The sequence below is a fragment of the Ruditapes philippinarum genome, unplaced genomic scaffold (genome assembly GCF_026571515.1).
Source record: "Ruditapes philippinarum isolate M1 unplaced genomic scaffold, ASM2657151v2 ctg4872_1_1_1_1, whole genome shotgun sequence".
Classification (NCBI taxonomy): domain Eukaryota; kingdom Metazoa; phylum Mollusca; class Bivalvia; order Venerida; family Veneridae; genus Ruditapes; species Ruditapes philippinarum.
In genome coordinates this window covers 29,444-51,447 of record NW_026862671.1, presented here as the reverse complement: position 1 = coordinate 51,447, position 22,004 = coordinate 29,444, and the positions used below count along the sequence as shown (strand labels likewise).

General features: G+C 34.6%; 1 protein-coding gene across 1 annotated transcript; it reads right to left on the bottom strand.

The window, feature by feature from the left end:
* Window positions 1-7,276: 7,276 nt before the first annotated feature.
* On the bottom strand, window positions 7,277-11,269 carry LOC132719848 (major facilitator superfamily domain-containing protein 6-like). The gene is made up of 4 exons (XM_060703781.1): window positions 11,049-11,269; window positions 8,909-10,438; window positions 7,654-7,851; window positions 7,277-7,350 (listed from the first exon to the last, which is right to left on the bottom strand). Exons 1-4 carry the CDS (start codon window positions 11,131-11,133, stop codon window positions 7,277-7,279), a joined length of 1,887 nt encoding a protein of 628 aa, XP_060559764.1. The 5' UTR covers window positions 11,134-11,269.
* Window positions 11,270-22,004: the final 10,735 nt, after the last annotated feature.

Sequence of the window (22,004 nt, the reverse complement as noted above, 5' to 3'; positions counted from 1 at the left end):
GGGGTCATTTTTTAAAAAAACATTTCTCAAAAAAAACAAGTATTGGGGCCTAAATAAGGCATTTTTTTTCACCATTTGAGACAACAATAAAGGGGGATGAAAAAGGCGTTAAAAGGCGTGTATATCGGGTAATGGATTAAGGGAGATAATTCATATTGCTGCTAGGCTATCACACATTATAAGTTATTTCTCTTCATCTATGTCCCTGATGCCTTTTTAAAATGTTTCTATTTTCATTTGATTATCAGAATCACACAAAGATTCGTTTCAATTCCATTGCCTTAAAAGTTTCGGCACCTTCTCTGAAATTAATAAAAAAAGAAATATTTGTTACATATGTTGCACATGGTCCAATAATTGATTTCATTCATATTTCATTGATCTTGGAACTGAAATATAATTGTAACTAGAAAAAAAAACTAGAAATTGTTATTGATTACATTGCACGTTTTGCATCTGAATTCTGGGAACTTGGGAAAGACCGATATTTGAACGATTCAGAGTAAGCAACCACTAGGCAAAATGCCAGGTAAATCATAGTGCCAGGTGACACGCGCAAAGTTTAACCCTTACAGCCTGCTGAATTTTCTGTAATGGACTTTTCCAGTATTCCATTATCATTTTTAGGGGATATCAAGATTAGAACTTGAAAACTGGCCAGCCACCAGTATAGAGCCGGTCAGACTGCACATCCAGCCACCAGTATAGAGCCTGGTCAGACTGCACGGATGTGCAAGCTGGTCTGGCTCTATACTGGTGCCAAAGGCAGGTCACTTTTGCCACCAGCAGGCAAAGGGTTCAATAATGAATCTGTCGAAAATGAATTTTGTTATTTCAGATCATTATACCTATGCAATAATTAATTCCCTTTGAAATTAAGACAAAGAAATAACATAGTTTTCAATTTATTTTCATTTATCATTTTTCAAAATATTCACAGCCAAAGCATTTTACTGAACACAAATGTTATAAATATATATACTTAACATTACTTATAAAATAGATAAACAAGGGGGTATTATGTGGCCCCTTTTATCTCTCCATGGAATGAAGATTAACAAATAATGTTGAACGACACATATGCCCCCCACGCCCTTCTAGCCCTTCACTCTCATTATTGGTAATTTTGTTAGAGATACTTGCCATAAATGGATACACGGAAGTGTTCAATTATGGAAAAAAGAAAAATAATGAAGACTTTCTGATAAATCGTTTTCAAGATAATGAGACATTTAAGGTCCCTGTGACATAGACCTTTGAACTAGTGACCCAAAATCAATAGGGGTCATCTCATAGTTATGACCAATCAATATTAGAAATATGAAGACTAAGTGATGAGCAGCTTTCAAAAAATGAGCGGAAAACATACTAACATTCAAAAACCCTGTGATCTTGACCTTTGACCTAGTGACCCAAAAATCAATAGGGGGTCACTTACTAGTTAAGACCAATCAGAATGTAAAATATGAAGACTTTGTGAAAAATAGTTTTAAAAATAATCAGCAGAAATCATTCTGACATTTAAGACCCTGTAACCTTGACCTTTGATCTAGTGACCCCAAAAGCAATACGGATCATCAATTGGTCATGCCTAATCACTATGAAATATGAAGACTTTGTGGTAAATATCTTTCAAGATAATGAGCTGAATTCATACTGCCATTCAAAGACCCTGTGACCTTGAGCTTGGACGTGGTGACCCAAAAATCGATAGGGGTCATCTAATACTTATGACCAATCAATATGAGAAATATGAAGACTTTGTGATAAAAAGTAACCAAGATAATATGCGAAAATCATATAACCATTTAAAGCTCTTTTGACCTTGACATTTGACCCCACCATCAATAGGGGTCATCTACTAGTTACGACCAAACTATATGTGAAATATGAAGACTTTGTGATGAATACTTTTCAAGATAATCAGCAGAAACCATTATGACATTTAAGGCCCTTGTGACCTTGACCTTTGACATAGTGACCCCAAAATCAATAGAGGTCATCTAGTGGTTGTGACCAATCACTAAGTGAAATATGAGGACGTTGTGATAATCAGCGGAAACCATGTGGTCTACCGACAGAAAGACAGATAGACCGACATTAGCAAAACAATATACCCCCTCTTCTTCAAAGGGAGGCATACAATTTTTGTCACCTTTTTGAAAGAAATCTAAATTAAGTGTCAGTGACCTTGATCCCAGTAGCAAAGATATAGTTGTATCAGCATGACAAGTACAGAAATCTTTGAATATATGAAGCATTATGAAAGAAGAAACAATTTGTTTCGAGACCTTTGAACAGAAGAAACTGATTTTAAAAGCAAGGTGCATTATCATTTACCAAATCTTGAGATTTTGGACAATATATTTCATATTCAATATATACTAAACCAAGTGACTATTGAAAGAGAACCTGGCAAAGGGGACAATGGCCATGATTTGATCACAGTTAACCACTAAAACGGGACCAGGACCATGATGTGATCATGTGCTAACACGGAAATGGGACCAGGGCCATGATTTGATCATGTGCTAACACGAAAATGGGACCAGGGCCATAATTTGATCATGTGCTAACACGGAAATGGGACCTGGGCCATGATTTGATCACATGTTTACACTGAAATGGGACATTATGTATACACTACCAGGGGACCAGAGCCATGATTTATCACATGTTAAAATGTTAAGGGTACAAGGGTCATTATTTGGTCAAATTTAGTAGAGGTCTATTTGACCATGTTATACATCAAACTTATATGATGCTTTGTGATTTTTACAAAGGAGAATCTCAACGTTTATCTATGTAAGTCTATATAAAATATTTAGTGAACTGTGGCACTAGACACATCAAAGAACTAATTTCTAGCCTTCACATTGACAAGACTTCTAAAACTACAATAATACTAGTTCTATAGACTAAACTATACATGTAAAACATTTTTTTCGTGTAAATCAACAAATATCTTGCATGTAAATTAACAGAATATTACATTTAAATCAATACAAAAATCTCTGTATCATAAAACATATGGATTTAACAAGAAATCTAAAAAGTGTATTTATCATCAAAAATGTAACACAAATATCAAAATCGTATGGCTAGCATATTCAAAATCTTTAAAATTAAATACACTATGTCATTAATAATAGTGAGTTTTCTAAACTTAAAAATACCGGTAATAATAGAACAATAATTAAATCTAAATCACATGTATATAAAATGCTTAATTCACATAAAATAAAATGTCACATAGATTTGATCAAATACTATTTTGTTCAAAACATGTACAAACAAGAAGGCCATGATTGCCTTTAATTGCTCATATGAGTACATGGTACACCTGAACAAGATCGACAGATGACCACCAAAGGATCATTCTCATGTAGATTCATCAAAATCTATTTATAGCTTTGACAACCATATTGTTCAACAGACCTGAAAAAGTAAAGCAACTTAAAATTTAAGTACTGCCAAATGATCATTTCTGTAAAATTTCATCAAAATCTATTGGTTGATTGAGGACTTGATGTCATTTAACGCATTGATTCTGTTTTTAGCTCTGGATGTCATCTTGTTCAACAGATAAGAACAATATGAGCAATTTGACGTGTAAAGTTTCATCAAAATTTACCGAATAATTTAGTTTTTTAAGGTTATTGAGTTTTGAACAGTCAATGTAAGTTTTATCAAGTTCTAATATCAAAATACAAAAACTCAGCTACAACAATACAGAGGCATGTCCGACTGAACGAATGTGTAGGCTGGCCTGATTCTATACTGGTGGCACAGACAAACCACTTTTGGTTCCAGCAAGTTCAGGGTTAAAAGCAAGGCAATATACAATGTACTCAGAGTAAAATAAGTTAATTTTGTTTATAAAAAATATTGGAATTTAATGTAAATAAAATACAACACTCTACTTTAAAAATTATTGGTTTGCTAATTCCAATTAATATTTAATCAGTATATCTAAGTGCACTTGTGAACACATGAAAACAGCAAAAATTCAATATTCTTACCAAGTTTTGTTTGTTTAAGTGGCAGGGTTCAAGAGTGTAAGCATAATCTGGCCAACAATTATTTATATATTATATACCCTATACAATAATACAACATATCATTTCCATCAAAAGTTTTGGTTTAACTTTACATTAGCTTATAACCTATCATCAAAGTTATTCCAAAGATAACCAATTAGAACTGTCATTGATTCACATCAAAGCATATTGCTGATATATACACCAATATGGGATGACAAACATGACAATACATAGAGGATATTCAAGTTTTTTTCTATAAATACAGGATTTACTTTGATCGAGTGGTATGAAAATAAATATTTCATGAGTGGGGTATTAATAACCAGTCAAAGGCTCCCCTTCACTTGCCCCACCACTGTACTACATTCCCTTTTAAATATTAATAAAACATAAATAGTAAAACAATGTTATGGCAATGAGATGGATTTCTGAAAACTGTTTCAGTTAGTAACTTGTTTCGGTAAGTAAATTAAAAAATAAAATATTATTAATTCTAAAAATGCTTAAATTGTGTAATGGATTTTCCTAATATTGAACAGTCGATTCAAAGCTTGAGGGATTTTAAAATGAAAATACGTAAATTAATCTAGCAACAATTTAGAGCTTGGTCAAGCTACATGGAGGTTCAGGCTGGCCTGGCTCTATACTGGTGACAAAGGCTAGTAGGCTATGGCTAAAAAAACAATTTGTGTCTCCTTGTGCATCTTGGCTTAAAAAACCAACAATTTGTCTTCACCTTAGTGCAGTAACAAAATTAGTTCTTCTAGATTTAATAGGAGTTAATCAATTATTGCACTAAGGCGATGTTTTGGCCTCTAATATCAAAAATTTGCGACATGGTTAAAATTTTAATAGAAGAAATACAATACTGTATTCCTAGAAATGTTCGCGGCTACAATATTTCGCGTTTTTCACAACGTCGGCATTTTCGCGGAGACAAACTTTCGCGGATATGTAGTAACCGCGAATTCCGCGAATGTTAAGTCGCTACGGTCTAAATTACAGCTTTTAGAGGCTACGTTTTTGATGCATAACCTTGCCTGTTGGGTGCTTTTAATTATTTTATTTTTTTGACAAGTCGCGCCTAAAGCGCAACGTTACTCGATTCATTTTCATATATTGACTAGTTGAACAAGGACGGTTGTTTCGTGAACACTTTCATGTTTCCTTACCTTTTTTCATTATGTTATTAAGTAAGATTTAGTCAGACCCGTTAGCTTTTATTCTCATTTGAATCCTAACTGACTTTATCTTCAAAATGTCGATACTTTTTTTTACACATTAATCGGACTGTACATCGCTTTTATTATAACAACATAAACGCTGTTTATCAATGTAGCACTTTATCGCTTTTGTACTTTTAACAAAGGATTACACCTACTCCAAGCAAATAAAATCCAATCATTCAATGTTCGCAAACTGTAAATGCGTTTGTCAACGCTGTGACTAGCAAAAAACGTTAATAAGCATGATAATTACTAATAATTGATATTTTGTTTTTCAGCGTGCAAACTAGTATCAATAACATACATAAATTATTCTTTACACATTTCTATAGATTCTGTGTTTATATGTTGTTTTTTGTGTAAGTAGTTCTGGTAAATATTCTGCACTTTTTATGTTATATTTGGCTGAAGCTAGAAATGTTCGCGGATTTGTTATAAGTGACATATTCGCGGCTATAAAGATTCGCGGAATCATGCCTACCGCGAAAACCGCTAACTTAAAATGCGCGAAATCTTTTCTAGGAATACAGTATTGCACCTTTTAAATAGTAAAAAAATGCCCTAAAAATTAACACTGTTTGGTAAACTTATAATAAAGCTACTATTTCATTTGATATACAAATGTGCTTAATTAACATCTTTTCATATGGTGACTTTCCCACTTAACTACTTAAATTACCCGTTCGTGCATTATTTAAGACTCAAATAGACAAGTGAACCAACCATCCCCCATAAGTTAGCTGGAAAGCCTCCACACATGAAAAATTCCAGAGATCGATGGACAAGTGGTTATAAGGTTGTTGACTTCAAACCACTTGTCCCTCACCACTGTGGGTTTGAATCCCGACAGGGACTTTGGATTCTTACATGTGAGGAAGCTATCCAGCTAGCTTACGGAACGTCGGTGATTCTACTCAGGTGCCCGTTCGTGCCTGAAATAATGCATGGAAGGGCACCTGAGGTCTTCCTCCACCAGTAAAGCTGGAACATCGCCATATGACCTATACTGTGTAGGTGTGACGTAGAACCCAATCAAACAAACAAACATCATATTGTGACTTTCCTGCTTTACTTGAAAAATATGACTTCAATTACCCTTTCGTGCATTATTTAAGTGTCAAAAAGGCAAGTGAACCAACAATGTTCCATAAGCTAGTCGAAGCTTCCTCACATGAAAAAATCCAGAGGTCCTTAAGCGGGATTCGAACCCAATGCAGTGAGGGGCAAGCAGTTTGAAGTCGATAACCTTTACCATCGACGCCCCAGCTGGACAACTGCCTTACATAAAAGAATTATATGTTCCTTGCTGAATGCAAATCACAACAGTGACAGTTATGATAGAAAATAGTGACATTAATCACTCAACCATGAAGACTCCTTAAAGTAAATGGTATTATAAAACAAAACATAAACATGTACATAATTATATACACTTAACATTTTACACCTATCAATGAGTTACTAACCACTACACAAAATTTGTCTTTTAGACTGTAAATTTGAAGTCTGGATTTCAGCAGTATTTTGTAGAATGATATCATAGTGCCTAGTTAGTGAATTCAAAATGTTTTTTTCTTTCAACATTTCTTCTAATTGACTGGTTTCTGTTTAAATAACCAATATGAAAACCAGTCACTGGTTACCGGTGCCATTTTCCGATTCACAAATTGTTATCAGTAAAGTTTTTTACTTAACATGTCAAAAAGTTATTGGTTCCCGGCTGATTGAAAGTGAATTTTTGTTTTCAATTACAGTATTTACTACAATATTTCAACATAGCATGTATGGTTCCTATTTTACTAATTGCTTTGGTATTGATCATAACTGAAAGTGATAGTGAATAGACATATTTGTATCTGGTTCCTAGTTCATCATTGCTTTTCCTTCTAACATCATATACTTGTTCCCTGTTTTTTCAGATCATTGAAAGTATTGGGATCAAAACACAGGTACTTGGCTTATGATCATGATGCCTTCACATTGCAGCAATATCTGGTTCTCATAATATCAGACCTCAGCACTTTCATTATTGACAGTATTGGTTCCTAAGAGCTGGTCTTCGGCTTTGTCGATTTCATCATCTAAACCAAATGACAATAAAAATACATGTAAATTTAAACATTTTAAATTGCTAAATTCCTTAAATAAATTGAGTAACCAAGTTGGGATTTTAACCATTAAAGGGACTCCTCTGTCAAAGTCCAAAAACCTCAAAATATTAAATAGATCAACTATATAGCATTAAAAACTGAAAGTTATGTAAAAGAACTTTACTATAAATTTAATTGAAAGAGGTTATAATATCACATGGAAAACAAACAATATCATCTGTTAAAATGACTTATTTATTTCTGAAACTAAATTTGTTTTCGATTTGAACAAACCTTGATCAGAAATATGGTTGCCGCTCTGCGGTTTTTGTCCAGATTTTGCTGGTTCTCTGAAGAAAAAATACTGCACAGTAGCATACACAATGAGTGTAAACAAAGCAAAGAAACCGTAAAATCTGAACGTCCACACCTCCCCTAGGCCCGACACAGGATCAAATAGTTTACCAGTTATTAGACTACCAATACCCTTACCTGAAACAAGTGAAAACAAAAATAGAATTTTCATTGTATACATTTGTACAAACATGTAATTATGTACAACTATTTGTGTAGTTCAAGAGTAAAAGGCGTATTAACGAATAGAACGGAGTTTGTAAGTTTGAACCATTTATGTCATTTTCTGTATCAAAATATGTGCATGTACAAGATGACATTATACAGTAATTACTTGTCCATCTGTCGGTCCATCATCAATTAATTCCAAGATTAAGATCTATTTCTTACATGCTCTTATAAATGTGTTTGCTTCATTATTCAAATAATGACTTTCCATATAGACATTAAATTGAGTAAACACTGATAAAAAATTTCAAAAGTTCAAATGAACTACATATTTTAAGTTAATATCTTTGATAGTTTTTCAAGAAAATAACCTTCTTGACAAAAAGTTTAAACAGGTAAAAAAAAGTCCAAATTGAGCATATCTTTGCAAAATAAGAACTGACATCACATGTTGATAATATAACAATTACACTTAATTTAAAGTCAATACATCGGGTAGCTTAGTTTCTCAAATAATGGACCTGAACATATTACCTTTTTAAAGGCTACAGTGTGTTTGATCTTTTGACCTTAAAATTGGTGTGACAGGTAGATTTCAAGGTACATGTAGTCATCCACATAAGACGTTTTCAATGTTATACCTTTGTTATTATTAAAAGTTTAAGTCCATGAACACTAAATTAATCAGAAAAAGTTAACCAACTCCAACAAGTAGGTCATGGCAAAAACCGCCACTTTTTTTTTTCTTCGAAAAGTGGAGCTAATAAAAACATTTTGTCCACAAACACCACAGTAAGACTCTCAAGTAGGATTTAACTACAATACATCAATTAATAAAATATATCGTATTTAAACCTTAACCTGCTGGAAATGAAAGTGATAAATTAGCCTTTCGCGTCGGTATAGAGCCAGGCCAGTCTGTACACTTTTGAACTTTAAATGACTGTTCCAAATTTAAAGCAGGGCAAATCCATTACACAAATTAAGGAGGTTAAGTTTAGAAAGTTATAATATAAAGTACACAAACCAAATCCAAAGTGAAGTCCACCAATAAGTCCCTGAATTGTAGCAGACATTCCCTCAGGTGTGATAATACTGGCGTACGAAGAGGCGGCCGCATACATCGGAGCAAAGGTCAATGCATGTAAGAGTTCTATTGGTAATACATACCATGCATTTGTCAGGAATGAGTAGCAGAAAAACCTTAGAGAATAAGCACCAAGAGCTAAATATAGACATGTCACGTGGCCTAGTAATTTTATAATCTTCCCACTGAAGAGCAGCATGATGATCTCTGGCGTACAGCTGAAAACCAGACACAGTCCTAAAATAATCTGAGTGCTGCCGAGATCTTGTAGATACCAAAACAGGAATGTTTCGATCACACCGTTAAGTATTCCAAAGATTGTGATAACGATGAGGAAAACCATTATTCTTGGATACCGTATAAGCGACGTAATGTTCTGAAACATCTGGCGGCAATGAATCGATTCGGAAAACTTCAAGAAATAAGTCAATACAGTTGAGATTGTCGTTAAAGCCAGAAATATGTAGAAAGACACTGAATAGTCAACTGTTTTGTTTGATTTGCTGAGAGCATCCATTATGTATGTTGACATTATAGCAAATACGGCAAATCCAACACTTCCCCATAGTCTTTGCTTGCCCCAACGGCCACGCTTTTCACCCAGAATATCATACGCAATCGCATTTACAAGGCTTATCACTGGTGAGAAAACGATATTACAAAACAAAAAAATCACAAAGAATATCCAGAATGTTGTGCTCAGCTCATCTTTAGTAACAGTCAAACATTTTTTGTGTAAGTCTTCATCACATGTCATTTTGCAGTCAAAAACCGCTTCCCCGTTACAAGTAAACTGCCAGAAATGCCGTCCTCTGAATGTCACATTTTTAAGGTCATAATTTCCACAAACTTGCCTGTCATACACAGGCATAAAATAAGGATTGTCAACCTTATTTCTAATTACATCCCAAAGATCGTTGATGGCAAACTCAAAATTTGCACCCATTGAAGTGTCTTTCCACCTGTCAACACATGTTTCATCAACACCAGGCGTTACATCGTCTGTGAAACATGCGTACATATTCATTGGCGCTATACTTACTCCGCACGACACAGAACAACTGATTTGACTAGAATTATCAGGCAGCTGTTTGGCAAACGCCCTTAAACTTTGATCGCAGTGTTGAAGAACAATCACACCTGAATCATTCTTCACCTTCTCGCAATCCACCACATATGAGTTTATTGGATTACACTGTATCTGCGTATGTACGAACATTTTGTTGTTCATTTCATCATTTGAAGTTTTTGCCGGAGTTACAAGCAGCAAACAGTACAGTACACCCGTCAGGAACGCACAAATCATCAACACTAGTTTGTGCCGTCTTAATTTATCCGCTACTGCACCAACTAGAGGACGGACAAAGAAGGCAATAAATGGCATCACTCCGTATATAATTCCAGCCTCTGTAGATGATAGTCCAAGTTGTTTCATGTATACAGGGATGAATGGTAGAAGATCGCCAACAGCTAAAACAAAAAATGCAAAATGTTAATTGATCTAGTTTCTATGAGCGTCAACTTAAACAGTATGCATGAAAATAAGTGAATGGTTTATCAGAGTCCTAAACTTGTTCAAGTAACAGACAAAAAATAACAAATAATATGAAATATTTATTCAAAATAAAATGAAAAGAAGACTACAGAGTCACAAGTTAACAAATTTGTCCCTATGCAATAACAAATTTGTCCATTGAATGTTACAAATACATGTATTATATACATTTGTAGAGTGCAACAATTTACCGAATTTCAGATACATCTGAATGCCATACTTCAAATCGGTTATCCAAATTGATTTTTCATTTTTCAGTTCAGTATGTCATATTATCCAATCGGTCCTCACCATTTAATTATTAGCGTAGCAGATAAACAGAAATAAAAATGGCCGTCTAAATCAAGATCATTTGAAGTATAATGTAGATATTCAAATTAAATATTCTATAATCTGAAAAGTTTTAACCAAAATCGGACCAAAAAATGGGTGCCTTAATCGATGCAGACCCAAGTATTTGTAAATTGTATGAAGTACATTTTCAACTTATCGTGTTAAAAGCAGACAAAAACAATTCAAACTTACCAGCGAGGAACGTGAAGTAAATCAGCTTAACTGGGAGAAGTTCACGATTCACATAATACCACGGTACTTCTTCTTTAACGTCCATCTTGAACACAAATTGGAGAACTTTCAGAGACTTACTCTACAAAATAAATAATGTATGCACACATTAAGTATTCACGCAAATGTACAATGTACAGTGTAACCTCTGTAGAGCAACACCCTTTGGAAGTAGGGCTGTAACTTAAACAACCAAAAGTACATTCTGGATAATTATTCAAAATGGATTTTATTTCAGATTAATTTTGATCTTACCAACAAATATACGGGGACTGACTCTGAAATCACAATGTGTAGAGATATTAACACAGAATACACCAGAATGATATCATATATTTAAGTCTACAATTATTACATTATAGTACTATACGTTTTGCACCAACACATTACATGAGTAAGCCAATTATGGTGACTTTCCACCTTTACAAGCTAGCTGGCAGAGTACAACCTCAAGTGCCTCTTTGTGCACGTAATATTTCATGCACAAAGGGGCATCTGTCAGAGTAGAATCACCAACATTCCATAAGATAATGTAGCTGGATAGTTTTCTCACATAAAAGAATCCACAGGTGCTGGAGAGGCTCTAACAGAAGTGAGAGCTATATGGTTTGAAGTCAACAACCTTAACCAATTTGGCACTGGCGCCCCAAATTTCATTATTGTAGTCAAAAAGTGTTTCCTGCAAAACTTATTTGTTTATCACTTTCTGTACTATGAAATGTATCCTAATGTCTCTCATTTACTTGCCTGGCAATATACTGCCTAAGACAAAAGATTCTGAATGCCGCTGCACGTGTATCTCTAGAAAAGTTATATTTTTTGCGAAGTCTTACTTCAGGAAGAATTGACGAGGTTTTTGTATAGATGTTTATAACTGCATTACAGAATGCCATTCTATAGAGGTTTCACTGTACATGTGTAGTTCATATACATCATAATTATGTACATATATTAAACTTCTGTACTGTCCCGCTATGATAATGCGAGAGTGACGTTGCATTTTTTGTGAACACAAATATGTAGCCTAGCCAAGACCCAAAACATTGAATATTTAAAATAATTCAAATTATAATTCAAGTCAATGGAGTATCTAAATCAGTCAAATAGTTTTTATGTACTAGTCATCTCAATTACGGAAGGAATGGCCCATTTTTGTTTTGCTTACTAATGGCGATTTTTCAATGATATGAATTGTGTTTTGAATTTTTAAATCCATCTATGACAGAATTATTGAGAGGACATGAACATCAGTGGGTTTATATTGTCTTTCAAGTCAGAGTGTGACCTTGACCTTAAGTCATAGAACTTGCATATAACACATTGTCCAAATATGTTATACATTGGTACAAAATTATTTTAAAATCCATTTCATAAATAACAAAGTAATGGTTTGTTTGTTTGATTGGGTTTTACGTCACACCGACACAGTATTGGTCATATGGCGACGTTCCAGCTTTACTGGTGGAGGAATACCTCAGGTGCCCTTCGTGCATTATTCAGGTAAAACCACCAATGTTCCGTAACCTAGCTGGATAGCTTTCTCACATGAAAGAATCCAAAGTCCCTGTCGGGATTCGAACCCACAGAGGTGATGGGCAAGTGATTTGAAGCCAACGACCTTAACCACTCGGTCACGGACGCCCTCTGCACAAAGTAAAGGACTGGACAAAGTTCGGATAAGTGATGGACCGACAGACGCTACAAAATCTATATACCTCCTCAATTTGGGTTGCGAAAATATAAACACCATATGCCTGATAAAAATGGCCAAATCTTATACACGAATACGCCTATGTATCTGCGTAAAGTTAAATAAAAGTTGCAGATTCGATTTCCACTTGCCATACTTTAATATAACCTTCCCCAATCATTCTAAAATGATAAATTTACATAAAAGTATAACAGGTTAGGGGAGATAATTCATATTGTTGCTCGTCTATCACGCATTATAAGTTATTTCTCTTCATCTATGTTCGAACTCCATTTTCAGGAATTTCTCTTTAAATTAATCAGTAGTCACACAAAGATTTGTTTTCAATGCCATTGCCTTAAATTGTTTGGCAATTTCTCGGAAATTAATAGAAAAAAATATGTTACATATGTTGCAATTGATACAACTAATGATTTCATTTAAATTTCTTTGATCTTGGAATTGAAATGTAATCCTAATAACTGTTTTTGATTCACATTGCATGCTTTGTATTTGATCTGGGAAGATCGATATTTGAACAACTGATTCGGAGTGAGCAACGTTAACCACTAGGCAATGCCAGGCTTATTAAAGTGCAGGCTACACGCGCAAGTTAACAAAAAGAATCTGTCCAGAATGGATTTTGTTATTTCAGATCATTCTAAACAAGATATGTTTGTAAAACATGTATGCCCCCTATCGGCAGCCAATTAGTCATGTGATCAAGTTATTATGCATGACTTCTGACCCAGTGAACAAACAATTAATAAGGGTTATCAGTTATCTAGTATCTACTGGTCATGACTAGTCACAAGGTAATAATTATTGTGACCCCATAGGTTGTGTGCAGCAATTTAAGTTATTACAAATCTTACCAAATAATATATGCATAAATTTTATGAATCATGTAGGCCTCATTAATGACAGCCAAGTTGTTATATTACATAAGACCTTCAAATGTGTATACCAAAAGCATTTTTAGTTTAATATAAAAATATCAACTTGAGTTGTTGAGTTATTGGTCAGAAACCGTCATTAAGTACAAGGTCAATATGACATTGACCCCTTGACCCCAAAATCAATAGGGGTCATCTACTGGTCATGACCAATCATCATACCAAGTTTGAAGTTCCTAGGCCTAAGCGTTCTTTAGTTATTGATCGGAAACCGTTTTTACCTACAAGGTCAATGTGACCTTGACCTTGGACCCCTTGAACCCAAAATCAAAAGAGGTCATCTGCTGGTCATGACCAATCACCATACCAAGTTTGAAGTTCCTAGGCCTAAGGGTTCTTTAGTTATTGATCGGAAACCGTTTTTGCCTACAAGGTCAATGTGACCTTGACCTTTGACCCCTTGACCCAAAAATCAATAGGAGTCATCTGCTGGTCATGACCAATCATCATACCAAGTTTGAAGTTTCTAGGCCTAAGCGTTTTTAGTTAATTGATCGGAAACCGTTTTTACCTACAAGGTCAATGTGACCTTGACCTTTGACCCCTTGACCCCAAAATCAATAGGGGTCATCTACTGGTCATGACCAATCACCTTACCAAGTTTGAAGTTCCTAGGCCTAAGGGTTCTTAAGTTATTGATCGGAAACCGTTTTTACCTACAAGGTCAATGTGACCTTGACCTTTGACCCCTCAACCCCAAAATCTATAGGGGTCATCTGCTGGTCATGACCAATCACCATACCAAGTTTGAAGTTCCTAGGCCTAAGGGCTCTAGTTATTGATCGGAAACCGTTTTTATCTAAGAGGTCAATATGACCTTGACCGTTGACCCCAAAATCAATAGGGGTCATCTACTGATCATGACCAATCACCATATCAAGTTTGAAGTCCCTAGGCCTAAGGGTTCTTTAGTTATTGATCGGAAACCGTTTTTACCTACAAGGTCAATGTGACCTTGACCTTTGACCCCTTAACCCCAAAATCAATAGGGGTCATCTGCTGGTCATGACCAATCACCATACCAAGTTTGAAGTTCCTAGGCCTAAGGGTTCTTTAGTTATTGATCGGAAACCGTTTTTATCTAAGAGGTCAATGTGACCTTGACCATTGACCCCAAAATCAATAGGGGTCATCTACTAATCATGACCAATCACCATACCAAGTTTGAAGTTCCTAGGCCTAAGGGTTCTTTAGTTATTGATCGGAAACCGTTTTTGCCTACAAGGTCAATGTGACCTTGACCTTTGACCCCAAAATCAATAGGGGTCATCTACTGGTCATGACCAATCACCATACCAAGTTTGAAGTTCCTAGGCCTAAGGGTTCTTTAGTTATCACTCGGAAACCATTTGGTCTACGGACCGACAGAACGACGGACGGGACGGACCGACAAGTGCAAAGCAATATACCCCCTCTTCTTCTAAGTGGGGGCATTATTATTGAACAACAAGAACCAACAATTAATCCCCATTAGTTTAAACGTTTTTATTTCAATATTTTACATATATAACATTTTATATGTATGTTATTGTTACAATTAGAACGAAAGAAAACTTATATTCCCCTTAAGAAATAACATAGTTTTCAAATTTATTTTCATTTACCATTTTTCAAAATATTCACAACCAAAGCATATTACTGAACACAAATGTTTATAAATACATACTTAAAACAAGATTGCATTTGTGAAAAATGCTTTGCCACCGCATTAATGCAACACTAAATAGTAGTGTAGGAACAGATTTTTTTTGTTTCTATACAATTGAAGATTATCATAATGCATAGCTCCCTGACCTATCTAATTCTTATTATCAGATTAGTGGTTAAATATATTGTTATTCTATTGTTATTGATGCTGCGGTTGCATAACTACTTATAAAATAGATAAACAATGTGGCAATTGGCCTTTTTTATCGCTCAATGGAATGAAGATTAAATTCTAAATTAAGTGTCAGTGACCTTGATCCCCGTAAAAAAGATATAGTTGTATCAGCATGATAACTACAGAAATCTTTGAATATATAAAACATTATAAAAGAAGAAAAAAAATTGTTTTGACACCTGTGAACAGAAGAAACTGATTTGAAACAGCAAAGGTGCATTATCATTTACCAAATGTCGAGATTTTGGACAATATATTTCATATAAAAATATGACCATTGAAAGAGAACCTGGGTCATGATATAATCACAGGTGACCACTGAAAGAGTTCAGTGGAATTATTTGACCACAAATAACCAATGAAAGGGGACCAGGGCCATGGTTTGATCATAAGTGACCTTTAAAAGGAACAAAGGTCATAATTTGACCACAAATGACCAAATGAAAAGGGACCAGGGCCATAAGTTGATCACAATTAACCACTAAAACGGGACCAGGGCCATGACTTGATCATTATATACCAATGAATGGGGACAATGGCCATGATTTGATCACAATTTACCACTAAACGGGACAGGGCCATGATTTGATCATAATTAACAGCTAAATCGGGACCAGGGTCATAACTTGATCTCAATTAACCACTAAAACGGGACCAGGGCCAGGTTTGATCACATTTAACCACCAAAACGGGACCAGGGCCATGATTTGATCACAAATGATCATTGAAACGGGACCAGAGCCATGATTTGATCACATGTTAACATTAAAATTGGACGAAGGCCATGATTTGATCACAATATACCAATGGACGGGGACCAGTGCCATGATTGATCACATTTTACCACTAAAACGAGACCAGGACCATGATTTGATCATGTGTTAACACTGAAAGTGGACCAGGGTCATGATTTCATCATGAATTTACACTGAAATTGGACAACGAGGCCATGATTTAATCACAACATTGTGTTTATATATATACATTAAAATGGGACCAGAGCCATGATTTATCACATGGTAACATTTTTAGGGTACAAGTGTCATTATTTAGTCAAATTTAGTAGCGGTCTCTTTGACCATGTTATACATCAAAGTTATATGACGCCTTGTGATTTTTTACACGTAAGAATTTCAACGTTTATCTCTGTAAGTCTATATAAAATATTAAGTGTTTTCTGGCCTGTGGCACAAGGCCAAGATACACATCAGATAACTAATTTTTAGTCTTTAAATTTACAAAACTTCTAAAACTAATATAATACTACTTCTATAGACTAAACTTAGAATACATGTAAAACTTTTTTTCATGTAAATCAACAAATTTCTTACATGTAAATCAACAGAATATTACATATAAATCAATACAAAAATCTCTGTATCATAAAACATATGGATATTACAAGAAATCTAAAAAGTGTATTTATCATCAAAAATGTAACACAAATATCAAAATCGTATGCCTAGCATTTTCAATATCAAAATTTAAATAGACAATGTCATGAATAATAGTGAGTTTTCTGAACTTTAAAATAATAAAAATTAAAAAACAAGAACCGGTTGAACCGGGTGATGCTCCCCGAGAAGGTTCTGGACACAGGAAAGTATAAAAAAAAAATGAACAAAGGGCAATAACTCCAAAATTAGACCAGGCTTTGTTTAGGTTCTTGAAGCGTTGCAGTTCTATCCAATTACATCTAGCTACCTACAAAGTTTCATGTTGATATCTCTAATAGTTTTAAAGTAATGTCCAGGACAAAAGTCAAAAAGTAAAAATAAACAAAGGGCAATTACTTCAAAATAAGGCAAGGCAGAGTAATGATTCTTAAGCACTGCACTTCCACCCAATGAGACCTATCTATCTACAAAGTTTCATGTTAATATCTCTTATAATTTTAGAGTAATGTCCCAGACAAAGTTCAAAGTGTCAAAATGAACAAAGGGCAATAACTCCAAAAGTAGGCAAGACAGTGTTACAGTTCTTGTGCACTGCAAACTTACTCAATGAGATCTATCTACCTACAAAGCTTCATGTTGATATCTCTTATACATTAAGAAATATGTCCCGGACAAAGTTCAAAGTGTAAAAATAAATAAAGGGGATAATTCAAAAATTAGGCAAGGCAGAGTTAAGGTTCTTGTTCACTGCACACCTACTCAATGAGATCTATCTACCTACAAAGTTTCATGTTGATACCTCTTATACTTTTAGAGTTATGTCCCGGACAAATTTCAAAGTGTAAAATAAACAAAGGGGATAATTAAAAAATTAGGCAAGGCAGAGTTACGGTTCTTGTGCACTGCACACCTACTCAATGAGATCTATCTACCTACAAAGTTTCATGTTGATACCTCTTGTTGTTTCAGAGTTACATGTATGTCCCGGACAAAGTTCAAAGTGTAAAATAAACAAAGGGGATAATTCAAAAATTAGGCAAGGCAGAGTTACGGTTCTTGTGCACTGCACTTCTTCTCAATGAGATCTATCTACCTACAAAGTTTCATGTTAATACCTCTTATACTTTTAGAGTTATGTCCCGGACAAATTTCAAAGTGTAAAATAAACAAAGGGGGTAATTCAAAAATTAGGCAAGGCAGAGTTACGGTTCTTGTGCACTGCACTTCTACTCAATGAGATCTATCTACCTACAAAGTTTCATGTTGATACCTCTTATACTTTTAGAGTTATGTCCCGGACAAAGTTCAAAGTGTAAAATAAACAAAGGGGAATAATTCAAAAATTAGGCAAGGCAGAGTTACGGTTCTTGTGCACTGCACTTCTACTCAATGAGATCTATCTACCTACAAAGTTTCATGTTGATACCTCTTATACTTTTAGAGTTATGTCCCGGACAAAGTTCAAAGTGTAAAAATAAACAAAGGGGAATAATTCAAAAATTAGGCAAGGCAGAGTTACGGTTCTTGTGCACTGCACACCTACTTAATGAGATCTATCTACCTACAAAGTTTCATGTTGATACCTCTTGTTGTTTCAAAGTTATGTCCCGGACAAGAAAAGGGGACGGACGGATGGACGGACGGACGGACGGACGGAAAGACGGACGGACGGATGGACGGACAAGGCGGCGACTATATGCTCCCCCGAAATTTTTTCGGGGAGCATAAAAATTATATATATATATATATATATTAACCACATGTATATAAAATTTTTAACTCACATAAAAATATAATGTCACAAAAATTTGATAAAAAAACTATTTAATTCAAAACATGTACAAACAAGAGGGCCATGATGACCCTTAATCGCTCATCTGAGTATATGGGGCACCTTAACAATTTTTAATTTAGACTGCTGTCTTGTTCAGCAGACTGGAACAATTTAAGCAACTTTTTGGACTGCCAAATGATCATTTCTGTAAAGTTTCATCAAAATCTATTGGTTGATTGAGGACATGATGTCATTTAACACTTTTTTCTGTTTTTATCTCAAGTCATTTTGTTCAACAGATATGCACAATATGAGCAATTTTGAATGTTTCATCACAATCTACCAAATAGTTCATGGGGAAATGTCAAAGTTTATGTATTTTTAACTCTTACAACAATCTTTTTCAGCAGATTGGAGCCAAAATCAATTTTTTGCAAGGTTTTTGAGTTGTAAACAGTCAATTTAAGTTTTAACAAGTTCTATTATCAAAATACAAAAATTCAGCTACAACAATACAGAGCCATGTCAGGCTGAACAAATGTGTAGGCTGGCCTGGTTCTATACTGGTGGCACAGACAAACCACTTTTGTTTCCAGCAGTTCTGGGTTTAAAGCAAGGTAATATACACATTCTATAATATAAGAGTAAAACAAGTTCCTTTTGCTTATAAAAATATTGGAATTCTATGTAAATAAAATACAAGGCTCTACTTTAAAAATTATTGGTGTGCTTATTCAAATTAATATTTAATCAGTATATCTAAGTGCACTTGTGAACACATGAAAACAGCAAAAATTCAATATTCTTACCAATTTTTTGTTTGTTTAAGTGGCAGGATTCAGAAGTGTAAGCATAAACTGGCCAACAATTATTTGTATATTATATACCCTATACAACAATACAACATATCATTTCAATCGAAAGTTTTGGTTTAACTTTACATAGCTTATAACCTATCATCAAAGTTAATCCAAAGATTCTTCATTGAGTGGTATGAAAATAAATATTTCATGAGTAGGGTATTAATTAACAAGTCAGAGGATCCCCTTCACTTGCCCCACCACTGTACTACATTCCCTTTTAAATATTAATAAAACATAGATAGTAAAACAATGTTATGGCAATGAGATGGATTTCTGAAAACTGTTTCAGTTAGTAAATTGTTTCAGTAAGTAAATTAAAAAATAAAATATTATTAATTCTAAACATGCTTAAATTGTGTAATGGATTTTCCTAATATTGAACAGTCGATTCAAAACTTGAGGGATTTTAAAATGAAAATACGTAAATTAATCTAGCAACAATTTAGGGCCTGGAGGTCAGGCCACATGGAGGTTCAGGCTGGCCAGGCTCTATACTGGTGACAAAGGCTAGTAGGTTATGGCTAAAAAACAACAATTTGTGTCTACTTATGAATCTTGGCTTAAAAAAACAACAATTTGTCTTCACCTTAGTGCAGTAACGAAATAAGTTCTTTTAAATGTAATAGAAGTTAATCAATTATTGCACTTAGGTGATGTTGTGTCACCTTGTGGAGCAAAAGGTTTTGCCTCTAATATCAAAAATTTGTGTCATGGTTAAAAATGTATAGAGATTAAAAAATACAATATTGCACCTTTTAAATAACAAAAAAATAAAAATGCCCCAAAAATTGAAACTGTTTTGTAAACTAATAATAAGGCTTCTATTTCATTTGATATACAATTGTGCTTAATTAACATCTTATCATATTGTGAGGGCCATCCATGGCCAAGTGGTTAAGGTCGCTGACTTCAAACCACTTGCCCCTCACCACTGTGGGTTTGAATCCAGACAGGGACTTTGTATTCTTTCATGTGAGGAAGCTATCCAGCTAGCTTGTGGAACGTCAATGGCTCTACTCGAGTGCCCGTTCATGCCTGAAATATTGCACAGAAGGGCACCTGACGTCACCGTCACTTCCTCCACCAGTAAAGCTGGAACGTTGCGATATGACCTATACTGTGTCAGTGTGACGTAGAACCCAATCAAACAAACAAACATCATATTGTGACTTTCCGGCTTTACTAGAAAAGTATTACTTCAAGATGTGCCCTTTTGTGCATTATTTAAGGGTCAGACAAGTGAACCAACAATGTTCCATAAGCTAGTCGAAGCTTCCTCACATGAAAAAATCCAGAGTCCTTAAACCAGATTCGAACCCAATGCAGTGAGGGCAAGCAGTTTGAAGATAACCTTTACCACTGACGCCCCCAGCTGGACAACTGCCTTACATAGAAGAATTATATGTTCCTTGCTGAATGCAAATCACAACAGTGACAGTTATGATAGAAAATAAAGACATTAATCACTCAACCATGAAGACTCCTTAAAGCAAATAGTGACATTAATCACTTAAACATGAAGACTCTTAACAGTAAATGGTAAAATAACACAAAACATAAACATGTACATAATTATATACACTTAACATTTTACACCTATCAATGAGTTACTAACCACTACAAAAAATTTGTCTTTTAGACTGTAAATATGAGGTCTGGATTTGGGCAGTATTTTGTAGAAAGATGTCATGTTGCCTAGTTAGTGAATTCAAAATGTTTTTTCTTTCAATATTTCTTCTGAATTGACTGGTTCCTGTTTTAATAACCAATATGAAAACCAGTCACTGGTTACTGGTTCTATTTCCTGATACACAGATTGTTATCAGTAAGGTTTTTTACTTAAAATGTCATAGATATGCATTGGTTCCCGACTGATTGAAAGTAAATTTTTGTTTCTTCAATTACAGTATTTACTACAATATTATATTAATAACATAGCATGTCTGGTTCCTATTTTACTAATATATTACACTGGAGCCGCGATATAGCGCTCATCGGTATAGCGCTTATCTCAGTAGAACGCTCATATGCCTTGGCTCCCCAAAAAAAAATCGTATTTTTCGCCCATTATAATTTTTTTTCATGTATATCAATACCGCACCTTATCCACTATAACGCTTGTTCAATGTGTCAGTCGAGTGCAATAAACAGTCATAATTACGTCACTCATGATAAGAAGGTGTGAAGTCATACACAGGTAAGCGTTAATCCGCTCTTTTGTTCATTTTGAACTGTTGATCAGTCAGGTATCAAACTGTTAGCTAAGACATGCAAACACCGACGAGTTAAGTAAATCACCCAAGCATACAATTAATTTTAAAAAGCATGCACTTTCGATCTCTCTGCAAAAAAGTT

Bases quoted from the DNA above. Each gene is read 5' to 3' on its own strand.
- LOC132719848 (XM_060703781.1), bottom strand. From the start codon at position 11,133: ATGGACGTTAAAGAAGAAGTACCGTGGTATTATGTGAATCGTGAACTT. The intron at 7,852-8,908 runs GTTTGTGTACTT...CACTTGTTTCAG, and splicing joins TGGACTTCACTTTGGATTTG to GTAAGGGTATTGGTAGTCTA. The intron at 7,351-7,653 runs GTTTGTTCAAAT...CATTTGGTTTAG, and splicing joins CAACCATATTTCTGATCAAG to ATGATGAAATCGACAAAGCC.